This window comes from Crinia signifera, chromosome 2 (assembly GCF_055691185.1).
Source record: "Crinia signifera chromosome 2, ASM5569118v1, whole genome shotgun sequence".
In the NCBI taxonomy this organism is placed as follows: domain Eukaryota; kingdom Metazoa; phylum Chordata; class Amphibia; order Anura; family Myobatrachidae; genus Crinia; species Crinia signifera.
In genome coordinates, this window is record NC_139218.1 from 391,197,561 (window position 1) to 391,214,755 (window position 17,195).

A 17,195-nucleotide genomic window follows, 5' to 3' on the forward strand; every position below is an offset into this window, starting at 1 on the left:
GACCGCCTAGCTGGTGCGCAGCTGTAGTCATTACCAACTGTCACATTTCCCAGACCACCTAGCTGGTGCGCAGCTGTAGTCATTACTAACTGTCACATTCCCCAGATCACCTAGCTGGTGCACAGGTGCAGTCATTACCAACTGTCACATTTCCCAGACCACCTAGCTGGTGTACAGGTGTAGTCATTACTAACTGTCACATTTCCCATACCACCTAGCTGGTGCACAGGTGTAGTCATTACCAACTGTCACATTTCACATACCACCTAGCTGGTGCACAGGTGTAGTCATTACTAACTGTCACATTTCCCAGACCACCTAGCTGGTGCGCAGGTGCAGTCATTACCAACTGTCACATTTCCCAGACCACCTAGCTGGTGTACAGGTGTAGTCATTACCAACTGTCACATTTCCCAGACCACCTAGCTGGTGCGCAGCTGTAGTCATTACTAACTGTCACATTCCCCAGATCACCTAGCTGGTACACAGGTGCAGTCATTACCAACTGTCACATTTCCCAGACCACCTAGCTGGTGTACAGGTGTAGTCATTACTAACTGTCACATTTCCCATACCACCTAGCTGGTGCACAGGTGTAGTCATTACCAACTGTCACATTTCCCATACCACCTAGCTGATGCACAGGTGCAGTCATTACTAACTGTCACATTTCCCATACCACCTAGCTGGTGTACAGGTGCAGTCATTACCAACTGTCATTTCCCAGACCGCCTAGCTGGTGCGCAGCTGTAGTCATTACCAACTGTCACATTTCCCAGACCACCTAGCTGGTGCGCAGCTGTAGTCATTACTAACTGTCACATTCCCCAGATCACCTAGCTGGTGCACAGGTGCAGTCATTACCAACTGTCACATTTCCCAGACCACCTAGCTGGTGTACAGGTGTAGTCATTACTAACTGTCACATTTCCCATACCACCTAGCTGGTGCACAGGTGTAGTCATTACCAACTGTCACATTTCACATACCACCTAGCTGGTGCACAGGTGTAGTCATTACTAACTGTCACATTTCCCAGACCACCTAGCTGGTGCGCAGGTGCAGTCATTACCAACTGTCACATTTCCCAGACCACCTAGCTGGTGTACAGGTGTAGTCATTACCAACTGTCACATTTCCCAGACCACCTAGCTGGTGCGCAGCTGTAGTCATTACTAACTGTCACATTCCCCAGATCACCTAGCTGGTACACAGGTGCAGTCATTACCAACTGTCACATTTCCCAGACCACCTAGCTGGTGTACAGGTGTAGTCATTACTAACTGTCACATTTCCCATACCACCTAGCTGGTGCACAGGTGTAGTCATTACCAACTGTCACATTTCCCATACCACCTAGCTGATGCACAGGTGCAGTCATTACTAACTGTCACATTTCCCATACCACCTAGCTGGTGTACAGGTGCAGTCATTACCAACTGTCATTTCCCAGACCGCCTAGCTGGTGCGCAGCTGTAGTCATTACCAACTGTCACATTTCCCAGACCACCTAGCTGGTGCGCAGCTGTAGTCATTACTAACTGTCACATTCCCCAGATCACCTAGCTGGTGCACAGGTGCAGTCATTACCAACTGTCACATTTCCCAGACCACCTAGCTGGTGTACAGGTGTAGTCATTACTAACTGTCACATTTCCCATACCACCTAGCTGGTGCACAGGTGTAGTCATTACCAACTGTCACATTTCACATACCACCTAGCTGGTGCACAGGTGTAGTCATTACTAACTGTCACATTTCCCAGACCACCTAGCTGGTGCGCAGGTGCAGTCATTACCAACTGTCACATTTCCCAGACCACCTAGCTGGTGTACAGGTGTAGTCATTACTAACTGTCACATTTCCCAGACCACCTAGCTGGTGCGCAGGTGCAGTCATTACCAACTGTCACATTTCCCAGACCACCTAGCTGGTGCACAGGTGTAGTCATTACTAACTGTCACATTTCCCATACCACCTAGCTGGTGCACAGGTGTAGTCATTACCAACTGTCACATTCCCCAGATCACCTAGCTGGTGCACAGGTGCAGTCATTACCAACTGTCACATTTCCCAGACCACCTAGCTGGTGTACAGGTGTAGTCATTACTAACTGTCACATTTCCCATACCACCTAGCTGGTGCACAGGTGTAGTCATTACCAACTGTCACATTTCACATACCACCTAGCTGGTGCACAGGTGTAGTCATTACTAACTGTCACATTTCCCAGACCACCTAGCTGGTGCGCAGGTGCAGTCATTACCAACTGTCACATTTCCCAGACCACCTAGCTGGTGTACAGGTGTAGTCATTACCAACTGTCACATTTCCCAGACCACCTAGCTGGTGCGCAGCTGTAGTCATTACTAACTGTCACATTCCCCAGATCACCTAGCTGGTACACAGGTGCAGTCATTACCAACTGTCACATTTCCCAGACCACCTAGCTGGTGTACAGGTGTAGTCATTACTAACTGTCACATTTCCCATACCACCTAGCTGGTGCACAGGTGTAGTCATTACCAACTGTCACATTTCCCATACCACCTAGCTGATGCACAGGTGCAGTCATTACTAACTGTCACATTTCCCATACCACCTAGCTGGTGTACAGGTGCAGTCATTACCAACTGTCATTTCCCAGACCGCCTAGCTGGTGCGCAGCTGTAGTCATTACCAACTGTCACATTTCCCAGACCACCTAGCTGGTGCGCAGCTGTAGTCATTACTAACTGTCACATTCCCCAGATCACCTAGCTGGTGCACAGGTGCAGTCATTACCAACTGTCACATTTCCCAGACCACCTAGCTGGTGTACAGGTGTAGTCATTACTAACTGTCACATTTCCCATACCACCTAGCTGGTGCACAGGTGTAGTCATTACCAACTGTCACATTTCACATACCACCTAGCTGGTGCACAGGTGTAGTCATTACTAACTGTCACATTTCCCAGACCACCTAGCTGGTGCGCAGGTGCAGTCATTACCAACTGTCACATTTCCCAGACCACCTAGCTGGTGTACAGGTGTAGTCATTACTAACTGTCACATTTCCCAGACCACCTAGCTGGTGCGCAGGTGCAGTCATTACCAACTGTCACATTTCCCAGACCACCTAGCTGGTGCACAGGTGTAGTCATTACTAACTGTCACATTTCCCATACCACCTAGCTGGTGCACAGGTGTAGTCATTACCAACTGTCACATTTCCCAAACCACCTAGCTGGTGCACAGGTGCAGTCATTACCAACTGTCACATTTCCCAGACCACCTAGCTGGTGTACAGGTGTAGTCATTACCAACTGTCACATTTCCCATACCACCTAGCTGGTGCACAGGTGTAGTCATTACCAACTGTCACATTTCCCATACCACCTAGCTGGTGCACAGGTGTAGTCATTACTAACTGTCACATTTCCCATACCACCTAGCTGGTGCACAAGTGCAGTCATTACCAACTGTCACATTTCCTAGACCACCTAGCTGGTGCACAGGTGTAGTCATTACCAACTGTCACATTTCCCAGATCACCTAGCTGGTGCACAGGTGCAGTCATTACTAACTGTCACATTTCCCAGATCACCTAGCTGGTGCACAGGTGCAGTCATTACTAACTGTTGCATTTCCCAGACCACCTAGCTGTTGCACAGGTGCAGTCATTACTAACGGACACATTTCCCAGATCACCTAGCTGGTGCACAGGTGCAGTCATTACTAACTGTTGCATTTCCCAGACCACCTAGCTGGTGCACAGGTGCAGTCATTACTAACTGTTGCATTTCCCAGACCACCTAGCTGTTGCACAGGTGCAGTCATTACTAACGGACACATTTCCCAGATCACCTAGCTGGTGCACAGGTGCAGTCATTACTAACTGTTGCATTTCCCAGACCACCTAGCTGTTGCACAGGTGCAGTCATTACTAACGGACACATTTCCCAGACCACCTAGCTGGTGCACAGGTGTAGTCATTACTAACGGACACATTTCCCAGATCACCAAGCTGGTGCACAGGTGCAGTCATTACTAACTGTCACATTTCCCAGATCACCTAGCTGGTGCACAGGTGCAGTCATTACTAACTGTTGCATTTCCCAGACCACCTAGCTGTTGCACAGGTGCAGTCATTACTAACGGACACATTTCCCAGACCACCTAGCTGGTGCACAGGTGCAGTCATTACTAACAGTCACTTTTCCCAGATCACCTAGCTGGTGCAAAGGTGGTCATTACTAACTGTCACATTTCCCAGATCACCTAGCTGGTGCACAGGTGCAGTCATTACTAACTGTCACATTTCCCAGATCACCTAGCTGGTGCACAGGTGCAGTCATTACTAGCTGTCACACTCCCCAAATCACCTAGCTGGTGCACAGGTGCAGTCATTACTAACTGTCACATTTCCCAGACCACCTAGCTGGTGCACAGGTGCAGTCATTACTAACTGTCACATTTCCCAGATCACCTAGCTGGTGCACAGGTGTGTTCTGTAGACCGATCAGTGCATGAGGGCGGGCTGAATGCTCTTTCTCAGCACATGCACATTAAATACAACAGCTGTCCTAGTTCTAGCTCTCACCAGCCATCCTCGGTCCCCAACCACATGGAGCTCTGGTAAGCCTCAGGGTCAATGCTCAGGAGGTCCTCCAAGCTGCCGCGGGTAAAGGACCCCCGACTGGATCTCCTCACTGCCTGCCCCTCGGTGGGGCTCTCGCTGTCTCGATTCTGGTTGAAGTTGGTGGGAATGGGCAGGAAGCCAGGCTCCTGCTCCTCCTCTGAGCTGGTGGTCTCGGCGGTGGTGTCCTTGGCACTTGGCATCTCTTCATCTATGGATGAGAGATGTACAACATAGAGCAAAGCTGCGACTGCCATTACTATGACGTGTAATATTACATCGGATCCTGCCAGTGGCGTAACTATGAATTTTGCTCCCCCCTGCCAAAGAGAGAGGGGGAACAAATGCTGGACAGAGAGGGGGAACAGATGCTGGACAGAGAGGGGGAGGGCAGATGCTGCCCTCCCCCTTTCTGTGGTAGGTCTCTGCTCTGCTGGTGGGGAGGCAGAGAGAAACCCTGCAGTGCAGCTCCGAAGCCTCCCTCATAGTTGCGGCCGGGACAAGCTGGCCGCTGCTGTGAGAAGGGCATGGGGGAGGGATATCTTGAATCTTGCTGTGGGGCGAGGGTGGAAAAAGGTGTCCGTAGCGCGGCAGCTGTGGGCGGTGTGATGTCGGGAGAAGCTGCGCAGCAGTGAGTCACGTGACGGAGAGCCGCTGTAGGAGCCCTCGGCCAGCATGCTTCCGCCAGTCTTCCCCCAGCCAGTATCACAAACTCGGCACACAAGGGGACTTGCTGCCATGGGACACGCAGCACATGTCCCTAAAATGACTGGTTCGGCACCCACACAGACCCCGCTGCCGGTTGCTCCCCCAAGCGGCAGCGGAGTCTGCCTTACACTAGCTACGCCACTGGATCCTGCTTATGGTTATCTTCCTTGTATCCTGGTTAGTTTTAACAGCCTGCAGGTGGCGCTGTTGTACCAGATGTCCATGATGAGGCAATACATAAGGAGAAGCAACAGCACCAATTACTGAGCCAAATGTTACTAAACGATTGGGTATTGTACTTTATTTAGTAGCACAGTATTTTCTGTTGGGTTTAAGGTGCAAGGTCGGCTTACGGTCACTTACTTCCAAAGCTGGAGGAGATGGTGGAGCGGCTGGCCTGACTCTGGAGGGTCCCGGAGGGGCTGGGAGAGGACTCATCATCTGTGTCATCGCTGTCAAAGGGGACGAGGTCCCGGCTGGCACTATCTGTGTGTTCCGAGAGCTCCAGCGAGGAGCCAGAGATGGAGATGTGGAGGCACTGCTGAGATGCCGGTTCATCCAGATGCGGTGGAAGCTGCTCTGAGGAGCGATTCACAAGGGCAGCCGGCCTCTCCCTGTAGGGGGACACGAAACACAAAGAGGGGGTTTAGAGATGGGCCCTTAGCTGAAAGAGTAGATGACACATTGGCTGGGGATCCTTCAAGGGACCTTCTGAAGCGGAGGAATATCTGAACCGAGCTACATGCCAACCACTGATTCTCCAGCTTTGGTTGCAGTTCACAGGGGACCTTAGAGAGATAGTGAAGTTGCCCATAGCAACAAAAGGAGAGTTATGGTAGACCTACCTTTGTTAACTCCCTTTCCTTGAAGTTCATGGGAACCACAGGGGACATCGGGGTTGTAGGCGGATCCAGGGGGTCCGAGGCACCAATCAGCGAAGCTCTTAAAGGTTTTACCCAGCATGCCCGGGCCCTCTCCCCTACAACCCCGCCTCCAGGCTACTGCCGCCAGTTTTTGGTAACAAGCCGAGAGCAGGAAGCGGAGAAGAGAAGAGGACAGAGAACACACATGCCCAGAGACTCATACATACATAGCATGAACATGGAATGGTCGGAACGGGTCACAGTATCAGAACATCATGTAAAGGTGAACCTCAGTGGCAAATTAAAAAGGGTGGGCGCCCTGTGGTTCCCATGGACTTCAAGGAAAGGGAGTTAACAAAGGTAGGTCTACCATAACTCTCCTTTTCCTTGTCAGGGTCCATGGGTCCCACAGGGGACATCGGGGATGTCACAAGCCGTAATTAAGGGAGGGAATTTGTCTGAGGTGTCAGCAGAACCCGACGACCGAAGGAGGCATCCTGGGAGGCGAACGTGTCAAAGGCGTAGAACTTATTAAAGGTCTGGACGGATGACCACGTTGCAGCCTTGCACAGCTGTTCGGCAGAAGCACCTCTGCTTGCTGCCCATGAAGGACCAACCGCTCTAGTAGAGTGTGCCTTGATAGCAACCGGAATGGGCCTGTTAGACTGAAGATATGCCTGTTGTATAGCCATGCGGATCCAGCGGGCAATGGTTTGTTTACCCGCTGGCCAACCCTTTTTGTGAAAACCATATAACACAAAGAGGGAATCTGATTTCCTGACCGATTTAGTGCGGTCGATATAGATGGTCAGAGCCCTGACCACATCGAGCAACTTTTCATCTGGTGAGAGATCATCTGAAGTGAATGCAGGTACCACGATCTCCTGGTTCACGTGGAATTTTGACACAACCTTGGGCAGGTGGGAAGACTTAGTCCGCAACACTGCCCTGTCACTGTGAAACACCAGAAAGGGTGATTTACACGAAAGTGCGGATAGATCCGACACCCTGCGTGCGGAGGCAATGGCCAGGAGGAAGACAGTTTTGGCTGTCAGCCATTTAAGCTCCACTGATGATAGTGGTTCAAACGGTGGTTTGGTTAGAGCTTGAAGTACTAAAGATAAGTCCCACGGATTCGTGGGGGGAACAAAGGGAGGCTGTATGTGTACCACTCCCTGTAAGAATGTGCGTATGTCAGGTAAGAATGCAATCTTTCTCTGAAACCATACTGAAAGGGCTAAGATCTGGACTTTCAGAGAAGCCAGTCTTAGTCCTAAGTCCAATCCATTTTGAAGGAAGGCCAATATCCTGGCTGTTTTGAAAATCTTGGGGTCGTATTTATTAGAACTGCACCAAGTAAAAAAGGAATGCCAAGTCCGGTAGTATATTTTTGAAGATGCCGGCTTGCGAGCCTGGATCATCGTCTTAGCCACCTTGTCAGAAAAACCCTTGCTCTTTAATAAGGCAATTTCAAGAGCCACGCCGTCAAAGACAGGCGCTGAGGGTCTGGATGAAGACATGGCCCCTGACTCAACAGATCTTGACGAAGAGGCAATGGCCAGGGGGGCTGATGTAACAGTTGTTGTAGGTCCACGTACCAGTGTCTGCGTGGCCAGTCTGGCGCAATAAGAAGGAGGGTTCCTCCTTCTTGCCTGAACTTTCTGATCACCCTGGGGATCATGTTTATCGGAGGGAACACGTATGGGAGGTGAAACTTCCACGGTACGGACAGGGCATCCGTGAAGTAGGCCTGAGGGTCCCTGGTCCTTGCTCCGAAGCATGGGACCTTGAAGTTGTGTCTGGACGCCATGAGGTCTACGTCTGGCGTGCCCCAGACTTGCGTCAGACTGACAAACACCTCCGGGTGTAGGGACCACTCCCCCGGGTGGATATCCTGTCGGCTCAGGAAGTCCGCTTCCCAGTTCAGGACTCCTGGGATGAAGACTGCCGACAGGGCTAGGAGATGTTCCTCCGACCAGGTGAGGATCCTGGAGACCTCCCGGAGAGCGGCGACACTTCGTGTTCCTCCCTGGCGGTTTATGTATGCCACCGCCGTGGCGTTGTCTGACCTGATCTGAACAGGTTTTCCCTGTAACAGATCCTGAGACTGAAGTAGGGCATTGTAGGCTGCTCGAATCTCTAGAACGTTGATGGATAAGCGAGACTCTGGTGTGGTCCACACGCCCTGCAAGGACCGGGATCCTACTACTGCCCCCCAGCCTCGCAGGCTGGCGTCTGAGGTTAGTACTATCCATTCCCTGAACCAGAATAGTCTCCCCTGGTTTAGGTGGTCCATCTGTTCCCACCACAGGAGTGAATCTTTGACCTCCTGTGTTAGGGAGAGAAACGTCGACTTGACGTGTTGTGGTAAGCCATCCCATTTCGCCAGGACAAGACCCTGGAGTGGACGGGAGTGGAACTGGGCCCACTCGACCATGTCGAATGTGGACACCATCCGTCCCAATATTTTCATGGCCCAGTGCACCGAGACTCTTGGTCTCTGCGCAAAGGTCTGAATTCTCTGTATTAGATCCCTGGCCTTGTCGTTTGGAAGAAACAGACGCAAGGCTCTGGTGTCCAGTAGTGCTCCCAGATGCAGCATTCTTTGGGAGGGGATCATGGAAGATTTCTCCCAGTTGAGGAGCCACCCGTGAGCCTGTAACATGGAGATCGTTGTCTGCAGGTGAGATGTTAGGACCTCTGGTGACTTGGCTACAAGCAACAGGTCGTCCAAGTAGGGGAAGATCCTGATTCCCTGCTTGTGTAGGAGTTCCGCCATTATTGCCATCACTTTTGTAAAAATCCTTGGCGCCGTTGCTAGGCCGAATGGAATACTTATACTTCTGATGGGCCGGTAGGATGGGGATGTGGAGGTATGCGTCTCTGATATCTAGAGAGACCATGAAATCCCCCTCCTCTAGGGCCAGGATGATGGTCCTCAAGGTCTCCATCCTGAACTTTGTGACTTTTACCACCTTGTTCAGAGCTTTGAGGTTTAGAATGGGACGGAACGTACCATTTGGTTTTGGCACCAGAAACAAGGTTGAGTAGAAGCCGAGGCCTCTCTGGTGCCCTGGCACGGGAACAATGACCCGCGACCGAAGTAAGTTCTGTAGGATGATCTTCATATGTTCTGCTTTGCATGGGTCTTTTGGGAGACCTGTGCAGAAGAACCTTCTTGGGGGGGGCTTTGAGAAGGATATGGCGTACCCCTGCGGCACTACCTCCCTCACCCAGGCATCTTTTGTAGTGGATAGCCACTGGTGAGCGAAGTACAGGAGTCTGCCTCCCACTTGGGGGTCCGCCTGTGGGAGGCTGGCCCCGTCATGCGGAAGGCTTGTCGGCCTTGGGGGGAGCCTGTCTGGCGGCCCAAGGCTGCTTGGGCTTGGGTTTGCCAGTCTTATGAGCGGGCGAGGGTCTGGTGTAGGACTGGCCTCTGGCCTTGCCTTGTGGGCGAAAGGGCCGAAAGGACTGGGTCCTAGGCCTTTGAGGTAGAGCCGTAGGGAGGCAGGCTGTCTTAGCTGACGCCAAGGAAGCCACAATTTTATTTAACTCCTCCCCGAATAAGTTTTCCCCTTTAAAGGGTAAGAGTTCCAGAGTCCTTTTTGACTCTAGGTCCGCCTTCCATGACCGAAGCCAGATGATCCGGCGTGCCAGCACTGAGCTAGCGGAGGCTCTGGCAGCTAGAGTGCCGGCGTCCGACATAGCATCCATGATGTATGTTGCTGCATGTTTAATGTGTTGCATACACAGCCTTGCATCCTCGGATGCGACTGGGGCCAATTCATCCTCTATTACTTGTAACCAAGGTGAAATGGCCTTTGCCGCCCAAGTGGCTGCAATGGTAGGCCTCTGAACTGCCCCTGCATAAGAAAATGCTGCCTTGAGAGCATTTTCCAGTCGCCTGTCTGTCTGGTCCTTCAGGGCTGACCCTGAGGCTACCGGGAGCACTGACGGTTTAACCAGCCTGGACACGTGTGCGTCCACTGTGGGAGGGATTTCCCATGGGGTACAATCCTCTGGAGGGAGCGGGTATCTAGCCAACATCTTTTTAGATATATTGGCTCTCTTCCCCAAAGCCTCCCATTGATCTCTCCTGATTTCTGATAAATGATCAGAATGAGGGAACTGGGCTTTAACTACCTTCTGCTTTTTGAAGACGTCCCTGGTCTTAGCAGTGGGTTCAGGTTCATCTGTGTCTGACAGAAGAACCTCCCGGATAGCATAAATAAGGCCTGCTATGTCAGGGGTCTCAGCCTTAGAGGTGGGAGGATCAGTAGGCATAGGGTCATCCTGATCGTCATCTGGTATGATGTCATCTGCAGTATCAGGGTCTGCATTATCGGGGTCATCCCCGCCATCGTCTGTGTCATCAGAGCCATCCCTGGTTACCGGTAGTAACGGATTTATCAAGGATCTACTGGGTTGTGCAGCATGTGGCAGTAGCTTCTGCATAGCTGCCGTAGTCTGCTGCAAGGTCTGCACCGTGGTCGACAGAGCATCCACCCATGGAGGGGGGGGGGGGCTGTACTACAGGGGGTGCTACCGCATTAGGGAGACGATCCACCAAGGTGCCCAACAGCTGTTGAAAAGCTGCCCATGGTGGTTGAGGGGCCCCCGAGGACTGGGGTTGGTCAGAAGGGGTAAAGCAATTGACACATAGCCCATCCTGGATGACATCCATGTCAGACAGACCTGCAGCGCAGCTCTTGCAAGACAAGAGCAAGGGAGATTCTGTCTGGTTGCGCCCCCGTTTGGACATAGTGTGAACACTCCCAATAGGGGGGATACAGTGCACAGTAGGTAACTCAGTAGAAGAGGACCTAGAGTGATCCACTGACAGTATGTGACCTCTGAGGTAAAAACCTCACTTAGAAATAAAGTGGATAGTTTAAGAAAAAAACTGACAGAGAAAAAGAAAAGTGCTAGCACAAAGTCACATACACACTATATTAGGCAATATAGATGAGCTAACACACCCTAGATCAACCACAGTACTCTATGGAGCAAAGGGGGAATGAGGGTGGCTGTGAAAAGTACTACTTAGCCTGTAGCCGGTTTCACAGGGGAGAGAGATGTGCCCGACCTCTGGAGACCTGCGTGCTGCTGTAATGGCGCTGGTCCAAGAGAGGGGGGGCGGGCACAAACGGGTTCAGCTAATGGACGGCAGATCTCGTGGAGATTGGCGCCAAAGCTGGGGGAGGGACTGCAGGCCAAGCGCCACCTCCCCTTGCTGGACTTCCCCCACCGGAGCGTAAGAGCCAATGATAAAATGGGTCCCCCCAGACCCAGCCTGCCGCTCTGTCCCCGGTGGTCTAGTGGGGTCCCTGGCCGCAGCGAGTGCCCACGCCAGCTACCGCGGGCGTCTCCCAGCGCACCGCGGTAAGACAGCGGTTTGTGCTTCCATAGGAAGCCTTACCTGCTCCTGGTCCGGCCACGCTGTCAGGAGGGAGACGTCCGGCGGTGCTAGGCGCTGACGTCACCCCCGCCGTCTGCCTCAAGATGTTCTGAGGAGGTCGGCGCCGGGAGGAGTGATGGATACGCTCACCCCGCCGTCAATCACTGACAGCGGGGAGCGTCCTCTGCCGCAAAGCGGCTTCTGCCGTCGGAGCGGCAGTTTTATAAATAAAAATAAAAAGCTTCTTCTGGAATCACCTCAAAGAGGTGATTCCTGCTGATTACAGGTGTGTCTGCTTCCTGCAGGCACCAACTAAAAACTGGCGGCAGTAGCCTGGAGGCGGGGTTGTAGGGGAGAGGGCCCGGGCATGCTGGGTAAAACCTTTAAGAGCTTCGCTGATTGGTGCCTCGGACCCCCTGGATCCGCCTACAACCCCGATGTCCCCTGTGGGACCCATGGACCCTGACAAGGAAATCAGGTTCCAGATATGTAGAAAAGTTTTAAAAAAAGATAACAGAAGCTGATTGGTCACTGTATCTCTCTCTCTCAAAGGTTTGAAACATCTTCCCCACATTGACCAACCACAACAATCCCTGTGTAGCGGTCTCAGGACACTCAGATGATGTTTAGTGGTTGGGCTCTTTCCCAATCCTGTAACTCCCATTTCTGTATGTCCTGGGAGCTCCCAGACAGCAACCTATGCCTCCATCGCCATTACCCACAGGAAACGGACACCAGCTACACCAAGGTGCTGGCTACAGAGGAAAGATGACATTTCTCAAAAGTCTTGTACAAAAGTACTCCGGCCGCACCCAGCACTTCCACAGTTTTTTTACCAAGATGCTGACAAAGTTACAAAGAGGGGCATCCTAGGAGGGACGCGACCGCAAGGTGCAAGAGGGAGCCATTGTTCCATGCAGATGCTTTGCCCAGCCTCTCATTTAGCTCAGCTGATTGGACCAGGGCCAAATATGCCGTTTCCTGTTGGCCGAGGCAGCAGAAGTTGGCACTACCAGTAGCATGGTAGAAACAGTGGCATAAAAATGCCACCACTGCCCTAGCTGTGGGGAGGAGCTGGGGCGCAAGGCCTCCATCGGCAGATTCTATGCGGTCTGGCTGTCCATATGGAATCTGTTCAAAAACGTCCCACCTAAAATGACCTCCACCCTGGATGAGACAGATGCTAGAGGTCCTAATGGCAACAGAATGAAACCCCTAGCAATGAGCATTAAACCCCTGGCAATGAGCATTAAACCCCTGGCAATGAGTATGCAGCTTTAAAAGTATTTATTGGGGGGGGGGGGTCCAAGAAACTATTTTGGCAGTGGGGCGCAATATTTCCCTCTCTCACCACCACCTACAGCGACCTACCGGAAGTTCCTCTTCAGCCCAGGCACAGAGGCGATGCACAGGATTCGGGCAGAACACACCGCGATGCATGCCTCTACCGTTGGCTCGTTCCGGATGCTCAGGAGGCAGACCTGTCCCACGTACCCATCGCTGTTACACACCCAGACTTCATGCACATTGTCCGAGCTGCTGTGACTGGGGGAAGCGCAGGAGAACTGGAAGACAAAAACACACCGGGTGGCTCAGCGGAAGGAAACGACAAATCTATGGTATGCAGAGCGAGCAGGGAAGCAGGACCGGAACCTTTTCAAAGTTGACCTTTGAACCTCTCGATCATATGAGGTCGAACTACTGACTGTGTATCGGTTACTGTTCGCACTGGGATGCGAATGCCGCGTACACATCCATTTGCATGCGGTCATACAGGCGAAAAATCATTCGATGGTCACTGACCATCAAATAATTTTTTCCCCGTTCGCGAATACGTCAGTCTAGGCTGAATTTTTATTTGCCATGGACATGGCCGAATTCAGGGCGGGCGATGACGTCATGTGACGACAGCGCCCATGTAGGCTTCCACCTGCCTGCTTTCCCATGGGGATGCCCACCATTCTCCTGGGCATTTATGTGAGCACGACGAGCCCCCTGTGATACTCACCGAAGACGTTTGCACAGCGGGTCCGCACATCCCTATTTTCGCCGATATGCACGCGCAGACCTGGAACATCGGTCCCTGCAGCGAATTCGCAGAGGACCGAACAAAATTGAATCACCCCCACAGTGATCATTTCTTTATTAATGGACAGTTTCTTACATCGCGCTGTATAATTGGACGATGTACAAAGGACTCCGCGTACACGATCCTATTAGCGCCATAAGGTGTGCGGCGACTTGTACCCTCCTCCACAAATAGTGACTCTTAAGGGGCGTATATAATAAAATGGGAGTTCTGTTGAAGGTGGGATGTTGCTATGGGCTACCAATCAGATAATAGACATCATCCCTAAGACTTTCCTTTTCCTGAATGTAGCGTTGGATCTGCATTGTGGCGCTAGCGCTGGGCTACTAGCATTGCTGTAAGTTCCGAGGTCAGACCTGGCAAAAAGCGTCGGAGGCCAGCGGCTGGTGCTTTGTGTATACACCCCCTGACCCCGCCCCTCCCCCTCCTCTCACCTGCATCCCACTGCGGGTCTTCATGATGGGGATGGCTTTCAGAAACTCTGGGTCCAGGCGGTTCTTGCTGGTAGCTGTGGGTGACAATAGAAAGCTGTAATTCCGTGTATCGCTGCGGGATGACGTCTCACATGTTCTCACAACGGTAAGGAACCCTGTAACCCTTTGAGTGCCAATGATACTTTGAGCGATCCTCTAAATATCGATCCGCTAAAAATGCCAGCGTCGCTCACAGCATCGCGCACAGCATCGATCACAGCGGCGCTGGCATTTTTATCCGATATTTTGCGGATCTCTCACAGCGTCGCTGGCACTTAATAAAAAGGTTTGCTTGGCAACTTTCACAACTATTTTGACAAATTTCCTTGGGGCTCAAAGGGTTAAGGCTCCTTGACACCTACACGGTGAACTCAATCATTATTTATGTATTTAAATTTACCAGCACACATATGCTGCAGCGCTGTACATAGAATAGTTGAACATTCACATCAGTCCCTGTCCCAGTGGAGCTTACAATCTATATCTCTTACCACATGTACATGCACACACAGACATTCTAGGGTTAATTTGTTAGGAGCCAATTAACCTACCAGTATATTTTTGGATTGTGGGAGGAAACCGGAGTACCTGGAGGAAACCCACGCAAGCACAGGAAGAATATACAAACTTCGCACAGTTAGAGCCATGATGGGGATAGAACCCATGACCTCAGTGCTGTGAGGCAGTAATGCTAACCATTACACCGTCCGTACTGCCTCGTATATATAACACATGGTGGGAATAGAACCCATGACCTCAGCACTATAACCCAGTCTTAGTTTATTATATAAGTACATGTTAACCTATAAATAAAAGCCATCAGGGACATAACTGGGGTATGATTTAGAAAGGCCAAATAGTGATTCAACCCAATAAATAATCTCAGTTTTTTTCTTTTTATTGTGAAACTACAACTCCCAGCATGCACAGCCAAGTTGATCAGGTTGGGACTTGTCCTATGTTAACCCTTGATGATGATTAGGACGGACGACTCACCCAGCTTCTTCTTGGCGTCCTCAAAGGATTGCTCGAAATGAAGCCGGGCGTCCGGGTTACTGAACTCGAAGATGTAGGATTCGGTGCCGTCCGCCTTGGTGGTGGTTAGTTCCACCTTGTTGGGTGGGAAGGACATGGTGAAAGACAGGGACTGCTTATCCGCCAGCTCGCGGTGCACGGACGCCATCATATCCTTTAGGACGTCGTCCAGACTCTGCCGAAACAGAAGAAGGTTATATAGTTACCGCGGGCTGCCGTATCAGTGGGCCATGAGCCCCTTTGTCCTCTCAAAATACAACATTCGGCCCTCCCACTACTGTGGAACTACACATCCCAACATGCCCAGACACAGTCTTCGTATGCCCTAACAGCAAAACTGTGGCAGGGCATACTGGGATGTGTAGTTCCACAGCAGCTGGAGGTTCCCCTGATGACTGCAATGTGTTTGTGGCTTGCGGCTGGGGTTATGGTGCAGTCACAGACGCCGGATGGTAAGGAACGTGTTCTGACTGTTCCCCGCTCAGGTCTGTCTGCAGCTTCCAGTCCCCACTCACAGACAATGCGGCTTTATCCTACACCAACAACAGCCACAATGCCAACGTTACGCTCCTGCCTGCCAAACGCCCTGTAGTGAATTACAGAACAATTTGTTGCAGACGAACCTCTTGCCAACTGCTACAGAATGTACTAACACAAATATCCAGCGCTTTTAATCCCGTCACAGCAGCGGGACCCGGCGCCTTGCACTTTAGTACGTAAGAGGCGGACGTGAGAGGACGGCTGCGGCGCTCTTGGCCATGGCATGTTTTCGCAGTAGAGCATCGAGTGCGATCTTGGCTGCTATTGCTACGGATATACACTGATATAGCCACACGCATTGTTGCTGTAGTTCCGCCATTCAAGTCTCCTTGTCACGCCATAAGAATGGTGCGTTAAGGTGCACTAAGGAATACTAAGGCGTAAGGGGATCCAAAGCATGCAATTACACTGCTTCACCAATGCATGCATGCAGAGGGCATGAGTGCACCGGCTCCACTGACCACACCCCATCCAGTACCTGGGCCCACCCAACGTCTCAGCAGCCCTGAGCGTAGGCCCAATGTGCCTATAACAAGAGTCTTCCACAGCAGTCAGATCTCGCTTTACATATTCCTCACATGGTTTAGGCCAGTAGTTCTCAAACTCGGTCCTCAAGACCCCATGCAGGTCACGTTTTCCAGATCACCCGGCAGGTGCACTCATTACTCACTGACACATTTTAAAAGATGCACAGGTGGAGCTAATTATTTCACTTGTGATTCTGTGAGGAGATCTGCAAAACAGGCACTGTGTGCGGTCCTGAGGACCGAGTTTGAGGACCTGTGGTTTAGGCTATAAAGGAATACTTTGCCAACAGGTTTTGTGTAATTGTCTACAACACTAAATTTCTCAGCTAAATGCCTTCACAGGTTATACATGGATCAACATAGGAAGCGAGCGAAGCAATTGGACAAGCAGTGGTTGACGTTCTGGGAAATGAGCCTTTTGATTTGATAGGTGCCAATGTCTGTGGCCTGATTGGCTCATCCAGTGTATGAGAAGTCTGCGTTATGTTTTCCCTCCCGGAATATATTGTTATGTGTTGTTACGGCGGTGTCTAGACATTGCTGTGTACTGTAAGTGAGCCGGAAACTCTAATTATACCTCTACCCTCAGCTGCACTGACTGATAACACGAAGTGTCCAAAACAAGGTCATTAAGTTGTTTGCAATGTCACGGACCAAGAGAGGAGGAAACAGGGATTTTGATAACGATTTAAAACCAACATCAAAACACAGATATTACTGAGAGCCAGACGCAAACATATTAATGGTCATGTCGGAGGCTCTGCTAGATTACCATAGTGAGCATTCCTGTGTTGCCATTTACTAGAGGACATGTCTCATAACCAGCGGAGGTCTGGGCTAATGCAATGTTCTGAAGACGCAGTTTATTGAGTCACTAGGAATTGGCAACCATCGCCAGTGCCGCATCCTAGGAAGCCGATAGTCTGTACTTCTAGGGAGCTG

The 17,195-nt window shown here is 51.2% G+C and overlaps 1 protein-coding gene across 2 annotated transcripts in view; it reads right to left on the minus strand.

Annotated features, from left to right (window-relative positions):
* ARHGEF17 (Rho guanine nucleotide exchange factor 17) overlaps positions 1-17,195 on the minus strand; it is a 184,261-nt gene that overhangs the window by 10,041 nt on the left and 157,025 nt on the right. For both annotated transcript variants that reach the window (XM_083170381.1, XM_083170379.1), the window contains exons 12-16: positions 15,148-15,361; positions 14,113-14,186; positions 12,961-13,154; positions 5,692-5,942; positions 4,585-4,831 (exon numbers count right to left, since the gene is read on the minus strand). In XM_083170381.1, coding sequence (XP_083026507.1) covers positions 4,585-4,831; positions 5,692-5,942; positions 12,961-13,154; positions 14,113-14,186; positions 15,148-15,361 — 980 coding nt within the window. The remainder of the gene's footprint in view (positions 1-4,584; positions 4,832-5,691; positions 5,943-12,960; positions 13,155-14,112; positions 14,187-15,147; positions 15,362-17,195) is intronic.